The sequence below is a fragment of the Dreissena polymorpha genome, chromosome 1, assembly GCF_020536995.1.
Source record: "Dreissena polymorpha isolate Duluth1 chromosome 1, UMN_Dpol_1.0, whole genome shotgun sequence".
Lineage (NCBI taxonomy): Eukaryota > Metazoa > Mollusca > Bivalvia > Myida > Dreissenidae > Dreissena > Dreissena polymorpha.
This window is the reverse complement of record NC_068355.1, coordinates 178,086,827-178,097,898: the sequence shown is the minus strand read 5'-3', so window position 1 is coordinate 178,097,898 and position 11,072 is coordinate 178,086,827. Positions and strand designations below refer to the sequence as shown.

Genomic DNA, 11,072 nt, shown 5'->3' with positions numbered 1-11,072 from the left:
TCATTTTGAAATCACTTTTATTATCAATTTCAAAGTATTTTTAAGCATAAAATCAACAACATTAATTTCCCAAATTTAGCCAAAAGAACGCGATATTTCCCAATTCATAGGGACCCAGCCTCATTTCCAAAATGATGAAAAAACAACACTGCTGATTTAAAGCCTGTGCAGAAAGTGGGACAACACTTAACGCACATGCATAAAGCCCAGTTATCCTAGAGCGAGACTAAATTTATAAAGTTAACATCTGCGAACACTTGAACAGATTGTTCTACGTGGGAGTTCAACGGGTGGACCAACCTGTTGCAAAGTCGAAGCTTGATAAGCAGTGTAAACAGCTCCAGGAACTTTTTATGACAAGCATGTTTGCTGAAGTTCCTCTCAGCATGGTACTGTAGGCTAAAATGCACCAAAGAAGGAAATGTTGGCTAACAATTAGTAAGGGCTTGATTGAGGGGGGCTACAGTAGGCTTACATACAACATGGTAAAACATGGTACTGTAGGCTAAAGTACAACATGGTTCTGCAGGCTTAAATGCACCAAGGTGGAAATGTAGGCTGAAATACACCAACATGGTACTGTAGGCTAAAATACACAATACTTTAGGATACTCAAAACTGTAGGCTAAAATACACCAACATGGTACTGTAGGCTAAAATAGAACATGATACTGTAGGCAAAAATACATCTACATGCTACAGGAGGCTAATATACAACATGGAACTGAAGGCTAAAATGCACAATAATGGTACTGTATGCTAAAATATAGCATGGTTCTGTATGCTTAATTACACCAAACATGGTAATGTGGGCTAAATACACCAACATAGCACCGTAGGCTAAAATACACCATGGTTCTGAAGGCTAAAATAAAAGTTGCAGGTATTTTTGTTTTCATGGGTTATAATAATAATATGAGGAACATGCTATTTATACTATATTGTATAAGCCATCAATTAATTTTCACCAGTTGAGCCTTAAGTCCTGATTTGAGTAAAGAACCGCTTAGCTAGTTGAAATGTTGCGGGGTCAATCCCCACTCAAGCATTTCTCCAAAGGCATCAAGTACTGGTTCCTACCTAGAAATGAACTCAAGTGTCTGAATAACCCTTTGGATTGAAAAGCAATAGAGCTAAAAACAAATAGGTTTAAACAAAACCAGAACTAGGGTTTGTCACAAACATAAAATATACATCCAAAACACTTTTGCAGCTCTCTTGAAGGGCAAAAAAACTGTAGAATTTGAGCATCACAAGGATAAAACTATGACAAATCACTGGGGATCAAAATTGTCTCCCACATCAAAACATGGTGTTGACGTATAGGAAGATTAAATGTCATCCCTTGACAAATATAAAGGTAGTTGCCCCATATTTCATGCAGACTGATGGACAAACAATCAATTTGACAGAGTCATTCCAATACTGTTAAATCATTTAAATTTGATGGTATTAATTTCATGTTTTTTCAAAAAATGCATTTTTGTGGACACTTTCCTGGATTTCTGATTTTGGTTAAAAAAATAGTAATTTGCATCTGTCATTTGTTCAATGTTTTTGTGTTGAATCTGTTGACTGGTCAACTTACAGGTGTTGGGCGCGTGGCCAATTCACTGAAACACTATCAATATTATATGAATTGGCCACGCGCCCAAAACCTGTGGGCCAACCCATACACTCAACAAATATTTATGTCCCATGAATAACAACGATTTTACAGTACCAGTGAAAAATCCCTGCTTGGATCTAACAGAGTGGAAGCATACCAGAAGCGTTGCAGCTCGGAGGTCTCTGGTGGGAGGCTCTGACCCTTCACCCTGTGAACACTCGGCCACTGTCCAGTCTGACTGACCGCTGGACTGCTGTCTAGTACCTAAAACATGGACTTCAATGTAGGTATTCTAAAATGAACCTTGTTCTGGGAAAACAGGGCTTAATGCATGTGCATAGTGTTGTTCCAGAATGCCCTGTGAAGTCTGCACAGGCTAATAAAGAGAAAACGCTTTCAACTTAAACTGGATTTTTGTTACGAAAAGACTTTTTAAAAACAAAATTGTTTATAAAAGCAGGAAGTGTTGTCACTGATTAGCCTTTGCGGATGGACACTTCAGCCAAATGATTTAAGCCCTATTTACCCAGAATGAGGCTCATTTCATGAAAAAGGGACCTAACAAGGGGAATAATACTTCTCTATTGTAGGTGAGAGATATGAGCCTGCTTTGACAGTGACCTAAACACGCAGAAGTTTCAATTGAATAATACCCACAGAAGTTACAGAGATATCGAGCTGGGCCCAAATCTTTTCCAGAATACAACACTGCAAATTGTGTTTGACTCTTTGACTTTTATTCACCTGCAGGGACTTTGGACCTTATACCACCTTATTTTGCGTGAAAATAAAGTCACTTTTGGCATGTGTTGTATATCAAGTAATTGCATGGGAAGGAAAAATCTTGGGGGAAGATTAGTTTAAGCATAAAACTGCATGAGTTAACCCTTTCCCTCTCAGAAGCAAAGTGAAAATGGCGATGTGCAAACAGCATAAAACCAGAACAGCCTGCGAGTAACTTGCAGTCTGTTCAGGTTTTATGATGTTTACTGCTCATCAGAATCTAAGGGTTGGAAATGAGGTCTTTAAAACTTGAATCTAGTAAGAAAGGTCTTAAATTAAATTGAACTCTCTAACGGACTACAAATGCCTGAATATATGTGGTGAAAGGTAAAGCTCACCTTTTTCTGCGGCTCTGTCTGCTTCAAAAGTCCAATCAACTGCTGCAGCTTTCTTTGCTCACTGAAACAGAAGAAAACGCATCAGAGATAATGTTGAAATTTAGAGATAGAGATAATATTGAAATTTAGAGATAGAGATAATGTTGAAATTGAGATATAGATATTGAAATTTAGATATAGAGATAATGTTGAAAATTAGAGATAGATATAATGTTGACAATTAGAGATAGAGATAATGTTGAAATTTAGAGATAGAGATAATATTGAAATTTAAATGTATTGCTCTTGGAAAATGTGGTAAAGCATATGCGTAAAGTATTTTAACAAATTAGTCTGTGAAGTCTGAACAGGCTATTCAGGGACAGCATTTTTTGAACTGGATTTTCATTTAGAATAGACTTCTTTGGATGAAAAATTCCATAAAAGTATTTTTCCTGATAAGCCTTTGTGAACTGAATAGGCCAATCTGGAACGATACTTTACACACATACATTAAGGCCTGTTTTCCCAGGACAAGTATCATATAAATTATGTAACTCTAAAAGAGCTGACCTTTCAAAAAGAAATCTTGTAAACTTAAACAAAACCCAGCAATTTTCATTAATTTGTATTTGGTGTCTAATATCACATTATTCATTGAAAATGTTTTCACTTTTATGCATTCTTAATTTTAACTTGGTGTCTTATCAAATTGTCATGTGTAAATGTTTGTACTTCTATGGATTCTTAATCCCCAAAACATGACGAAAGTATCTCTTTCTGGTCACAAACTTCAGATGGGGTTAATACTGAGTCAACATATTGGAGTTCTCTATTGATAACGCCACAAAGAATGTATTGTTAATGAATCGGTTCCTACAGTTTTTGCACATAGAGAAAATATTGCAAGATAAGTGATACCCTGAATGTTATCAATGCTATGTTGTCATTTGTCACTAGCTATCTATCAAGTACCTTTTCACTGATTGCAGAGACGTTGATAATGAAAAAGCATGTAAGTAAGTCCAATAATTATAACATCCAGTACATGTACTGCTAATAGTATGGAACCATTAAAGGGATGTTTCTAACAAAGATTTTCATTGTATTTGTTACTGTTTACAGAGTTTTGTATTATTTTTTATTGTTCACAGATTTTCCTATTATTGATATATATCACAGATTTCCATTTTATTATGTATTGTTCACACATTTTCTTTTTTTTATTTTGTATTTTAGACATCATACCATTAACATATTTTGTGGTATATATAAGAATGAAAGAGCTCAATGATTGTTTATGGTACCTCAAGCTATTCTCCAGGATTGTTCTCAGGCACAGCGGCCAGACAGCGCGGAATGGGGTTGGTGGCGGAATGGGGTTGGTGGCAGAATGGGGTTGGTGGCGGAATGGGGTTGGTGGCAGAATGGGGTTGGTGGCGGAATGGGGTTGGTGGCGGAATGGGGTTGGTGGGTAAGGGTGTGCGCCCCCTTCCACGTGTCGATTTTTTTATATGCAATTAATAAAAATCTACAATACTTTGATGCTATTTAAAAAACAACCCTTTCTTTCTTTCTGTATTATTCCTCAACTCGCAAGTGCTTGTGAAATTTTCAAGCGTCACTGTGACATGATCGGAAAAACATGCACCCCGGCAAAATTGCTTTTAAAGTCCAGGCACTGCGGGACCGCTGTGGTAAAACCGGGATATATTTGCATATTCGTAAAGTATTGTCCCATGTAAGCCTGTGCAGTCTGCACAGGCTAATAAGGGAAGACACTTTTCTAAACAAAAAATCAGATGAGGCCAAGAGTGTCCTCCCTTATTATCCTGTGTGGACTGCACAGGCTTATCACGGACTTTGCTTTCTTTGCATGCATTAAGCACTTTTTCTCCACAAACAAGTCTTATATTTTTTTTAATCGATCGTGCAGAACCATTCAGTTCAACATGTAACATATAAAACATTAACATTTAAGTATAAATACCAAACTGTTTCAATGTTAATGTCAAAGAGATGACAGGTATAACAAAACATTACATGAACACAAAAACTGTCAAAACGTGTAGTTAAGTCTATATGTAACATACCAATCACTTCATAATGAACATTACACACACATATAATATATATATATATATATATATATATATATATATATATATATATATATATATATATATATATATATATATATATATATATATATATATATATATATATATATTTATATATATTTATATTTATTTATTTATTTATTGAATGCATAATCAAATTATTTAATGGACTAATGTAATACATAATTGAAATATTTGAGTATTGAAATAATTGTAAAAGTAATTGGAATAATATGCAGTTATGAAAATAATAAAAATAATAATTGCACTAATGATAATAATTTAAATTGAAATAATTGAGTTTATAATAGACATAAATTACGGCATAAATGTAGGTGATATTCAGACTAACAATTTGTTTTTAAATAGAATCAAATCTATTTAACAGCTATTTTAAATTCAGATGTTGATCAGAAACACAATAACAATTTTCAGGAATTGAAATGTTCAACACCATACATGTATAATTATTACCTTTTTGATGACATATCACATCATACAGTGGCATCAAAGCTGTCAGAACAATATTCCACCAGAACAAATCCAACAAAAATAAATCAACACATTAAATCATTAACCACATAAATTAAAGCCAATGCCCAATTTGTGCACCTCAGGTGGCATAAAAGCTGTCAGACAAATATTCCACCAGAACAAATGTAACAAAAAAACAACAACAAATCATTAAATCATTAACCAGTTAAATTAAATAAGCTAATTCCCCATTTATGGAGCTCAGTGATTTCACCATTATGGATTTCACAATCACACACAATAATTAAAGAGAAAGAAATGCCTACAAGTCCATTCCAGTCTACCTGACACACACTGCCTATACATTGATCTGATAGTAGAACAGACTTATTGAATTATTGATTTGCTATTGAACTCGGCAATGCTCATGTATAGAGACCGAGATATCAATGGGACCGTCGTAAGCCTAGTGTCAACATAATCTCACACAATGCACTGTAGATTTAATATATTGAGTCACGTTCTATGAAAATGGGGTTTAAAGCATGTGCGTAAAGTGTCGTCCCAGGTTAGCCTGTGCAGTCTGCACAGGCTAATCAGGGACGACACTTTCTGCCTAAATTGGATTTTTTCTAAGAAGAGACTTCATTTAAACGAAAAATGTCATAAAAACAGAAAGTGTCTTCCCTGATTAGCCTGTGTGTACTGCACAGGCTAATCTGGGATGACACTTAACGCACATGCATTAAGCCCAGTTTTCTCAGAACAAGACACATAATCTCACACAATGCACTGAAGATTTAATATATATTGATTGCTAAGATTAAAGAAAATAAATCCTAAAACATGTGCAATATCTTGAAGATTTAAATGCAACAATGCAACTTCTCATAAGTGTGTGAAGGAATAAAGATTAAATTGTGTAACAATATTGGAAATATTATTGGCATAATTATAGAAAATAAAACCTACAACAAACGCTCTAATTTAAACCCATTTATGCCAAGTGGACTCTCCCATCCTTCTAAATTGGATCAATTTATTTCCAAAATTAGGGGTGTCAAGTATATTTATTTCTATATTGAGAATAATTCATAAAGAAATTCATTTAAGCCAACAGTGCAGACCCAGATGAGACGCCGCATAATGCAGCGTCTCATCTGGGTCTACGCTGTTTGCAATGTCCTTTTTTCAGGACGCTAGGCATAAATGGGTTAAATACAACAATACTTGTTTAAGTGTGTTGAAATTAAATAATATTGAATGAAACTTTAAATACGTAACAATATTGGAAAACTTATGCAAGGATTTAGGGCTCTTTGTGCAATAGATTAAGCTCTTACCTGATTTAATTTGTTGATTTTTTACAATGTCTTAAATTGCTTTTAAGATATAACCTTCTCTTTCTGATCTCTTTTTGGGATTTGAAGCTTGAAAACGTTAAGTTTAAGCTTTGATTTCAATTAATTCATAATCGTAAAAAAGTTGATTATTGATAGTAAACTGTATTAAGTCATTTTTTAGATATTAGGATGTTACATTTGATAAGCTGGTAAGACATATAGCTGTTTAGTTTTTCAAATCTATGCTTTTTACGCAGGAGTTTTAAATTTAAGTGTGTTAAATCTTGAAAAATTTTGGTAAAGATTTGACGTGCTCATTCTAGAATGTTTTTTTTTACTTTGAATATCTATGTAATTCACTGGTTTTTACATGCCAAAAAATTAATTCTGATTTCTAGTTAAAATTCCCCATGAGATAAAGTTTATCCGTGTGCCTGTCACCTTTTTGTCTTTGGTTTTTGTTAATTTATGCAATTCCATGCATGCTTATCTACTAAAATTTTCATCCAGGATTAAATATCTCCTCTCCTTTTGTTTATGCATGCACTTAAAACCGCTAAGTAATTTTCAAAAAGCAAACAAACTGAAATTGCGGCCTTGTAAAGGACATAACAAAAGGTGAAAAGTTATGAAGTCAATTATGGAACTTTAGAATTCGTGACAATAACCCAGTTAACTTAAACAAGCTTATTATTAATGAAATACCATGACATAAAAGAACTGTCGTTTGCTTTGACCCAGGAATTCAAATGATTCATTCTAACCTTACCGATGGACTTACAAACCCATATCTGAGTCCAAATAATAAACAGAGCAGTATTTGCTTATGTGCTCAAGTGTGAATGAGGCATATGGGCAACGTATTTACAACCATGGTTTAATGACTTAACAGTACTAATACCCTTTTATGTAAACATGAAAAGTTGTCAGTATGCTTTGAATAAATGAATAAATCAATGAAATAAATAAAGAAATCAATGAATGAGCGAACAGATGAAATAAAGAAATGCATGAATGAATCTTATTTATCAATATATCTTTCTTAACATGTTATGGGCATATTGAATGTCCATAATTTATTTATGTTAATAATTAAAGAGTATTTAAAGTGACTAGTTCACAGTTTGGCAAAGTGACAGTACAAACAAACCTTATAGATCTAAACAAATGCATGCAATTCAAACAAGCTAAATAACACACCTGACTATAAAAAATGTTTAAAGTATATGTTTATTTATTTATAAACCTTAATAAAAAATATAATAAAGCATTAAGTTTTGTAAATTTTTATGTTGATCATTTAGCCAAAATGTTTATAACCAGCATAGGGTTTAAACTATAAACCTTTAATGTTGTAATCTGGCGTATTGTACTGGCATCAAGTTATTTTTGGCTAATACATGTCTTAAAATATTATGTGAAAATATGCTTGCATGTATGTCTGTAATATCTTACGAAGAAAATTAAAAACATGTTTTAGAAAAAAAAAAAGATTTTTAAATGCAAAAAAAAAGAAGTTATCTTTGGCTTCTAGATGTCCATGGTAGGAAGGCATTTTTTTGATTTTATCTTTTTCCTTGTTAATAAAATTATTTAAAACTATGCAAAATATTAAAGTTTTGTTAGTAAATAAATTTCATTATATTTTTTGACAGAACAAAAATCAGTGAACAAGTGCCTTTAAACTGTATTAAGGCAACGGTAATTTCTGAAAATCCAATTACATGACACTTACATGTTGATACCTTGATACTGGTGATCAATAGCAGGTAGTGATACCCGGTCAGTGCACACCCGCCGTACATGCAGGCAGTCCTTGGTAACCATGGTTACTCCAACTCCCGCCACCAGTCAGTCAGTAATTCTGTCACTGGTCACTATAGTCTAGCCACTCTGGAAAGTCACTGGTCAGTTGAAATTTGGCCACTGCTGACGGTCACTTTAATCTGGCAACTCTAGTCAGTGGTCCGTTGAAATTCTGCCACTGCAACAACTCGAGCAACTGGTCACTGCAACAATGACCACTGGAAAGTCTACACTGGAAATGGTGGAATGGTATCAACACACTGCACCGGTGTTGTCAACAGCAAAATGCGAGAAAAACGGATATGTCCAACTGAGAAAAACACTCTAGATATCAGATTACAAACACTCTAGATTTAAAATCACACAAATAGAGTACATTTGTACTTGCTATCAAAGTCAGATTGAGGGGTCTCCTGATAAAGTGTTCTTTTTGGTCAAATTTGGGGCCAAAACTCAGCCCCCAAAATTACTGCCCACAAGTTCATTTAAAGGTTTCCACAAAAAATATTTAAAAAAAAACACTGTATTATGTGAATTGGGAATAAGACATCAAACTGGGAATGGACATCAGTTTGGTGATTTTCTCAAACAAAACCATTCATTTCATGATCTGCACATATATTTGTAATATATTATCTATAATTTAAGCTTAATAAGAAATTTTTCATGACTTTGTCATTAACAGTGATTGAATTTGTATCATTTAAAGTGTATTTTTAAACCGTGTCCATGCGCGGCATGGACACAGTTTCATTTAATGAGATTTTTTTTTTAAATTAATAAAAAATCCAGTTTTGAAGTAAAATCAATTTAAATGATGCTATTATATATGCAAGTATATGTTTTAATTATAATTTGTAAAACTAGATAAATGCAACGTATAAAACTGCATATAATGCACTTTTGATAAAACTCAATTTATTCCCAAATTGATGTCTTATTCCCAATTCACATAATACAGTGTTATTACATGAATTTCAACATTTCATTTCCCTATCCAGTTCTATGGGTTAAACCTTGGTAAATATTTTCAAAACGCTTATTCTCAATTTTAAAGTATTTGTAAGCAAAAAGAAACAAAACTTATTTTCCAATTAAAGTCCAAATCCATAGGGCCCCACCCCATTTTCAAAATAGTAAAACAAATCACTGGATACTAGTATGTTTTTGTACCTTTCTTTTATTATCACACACACATCCATGTTCCAGCGTCAAAATATTGTACCTGTTATAGAAAAGTTATCTAGTTACAGTCTTGCATTCAATTGTCATCAATCATCATCACAAAATGATGCATAATACAAATGACTATTCCTTATTCCTTATTGATCCATGCTCATTAACTCTGAATACGAAAAAGCAAAATTGGTAAGAATGGGTAATCCATATCTCTATTGTTTGAATATTGCATAAACCTATCACTCTGTAGATATCGACTCACCTGCACATCCATGTTATTCTTGTCAACCATGGCAGGAAATTGGAAATCCCAGCTGATATGAACAGAAAACAATGGCAAACACTGCCAATACTAAATTACAAATCAATGGTATAGATCCCTGAACACTTGTCAGCAGAATTATGTCACAGGGATATGAAAACAGCTGACTGCGTCCAAATGGGAACTGTTAGATTAAACCTGAGTACAGATCAATATACCAATAATTGTACTTGCATCACGGCTCCAAAGATATCCAATTCATCCCACATGTACCTGCTTATGGGTCAATAACTCTTCACTGTGGTACCTGACCAGGTCTGTTCCTGGCGTATCTAGTCTACAAGTTCGTTAAACTGACCCATTCCCAAAGCAAAATGGTTTTAAAAAATCCCAATTTGAGAAAAAAAAATCTAATAAGTGTCTTATGATTTTATGATAAATATATCTCAATAGTATTTAAATAAAATCTCGTTAAGTATATAATCATAATTTATATGATTTTGTTCTTATAATTTGAAGTAAATATAAAGAGTTATATTAAATTAGTTTTTCTCAAATTAATGGACTTTCGCGCGAAAAAATCACGATCCCAAAATTGCATTTTTCCCTAAATGTCCAGGAAAAGGCCTGTTGACTTATTGCTGATAGGATCAATAATTTGTTACTGTTGTACCTGACTAGCTTTCAGTTCCATGGCAGAACTAATCACAATCAGTCCATATCAGTAATCAATTATGTCTCCATTAAAACCAATTGGAATAGGTCATTAATCAATTATGACCGTAAATTTACTGAATAATCAATTATAAACAAACCGTAGGTTGGCAGATAAGTAGTCCGAGAGTTGTTTTATGTAGTGTTGTTTTTTTTACCATTTTGGGACTGGGCTGGGTCCCTATCAATTGGGAAATATGGCATCCTTTTTACTAAAATTGGGAAATCAATGTTGTTGATTTTATGATTACAAATGCTTAAAAATTGATAATTTAAGTGATTTCAAGATTACATTTTCCAAGGTTCAACTTATACATGTAGAGCTGGATTTGGAGATGATTGACATGTTTAGATTTATTTAATAAATATTCTTTTTTTTTTTAAACCTTCAATTGGGAACTTTTAGGTCCCATTTGGGAAAAATATATACTTTTTCCCATTGGGAATGGGTCCCCAAATTGGACC

The 11,072-nt window shown here is 33.3% G+C and overlaps 1 protein-coding gene across 1 annotated transcript; it reads right to left on the bottom strand.

Moving 5' to 3' along the window:
• Positions 1-215: 215 nt before the first annotated feature.
• On the bottom strand, positions 216-10,458 carry LOC127864625 (uncharacterized). Its single transcript, XM_052404482.1, has 5 exons — positions 9,894-10,458; positions 8,382-8,655; positions 2,731-2,791; positions 1,767-1,873; positions 216-399 (listed from the first exon to the last, which is right to left on the bottom strand). The coding sequence occupies exons 2-5, from the start codon at positions 8,471-8,473 to the stop codon at positions 216-218; spliced, it is 444 nt and encodes a 147-aa protein (XP_052260442.1). The 5' UTR covers positions 8,474-8,655; positions 9,894-10,458.
• Between the last annotated feature and the right edge of the window lie 614 nt (positions 10,459-11,072).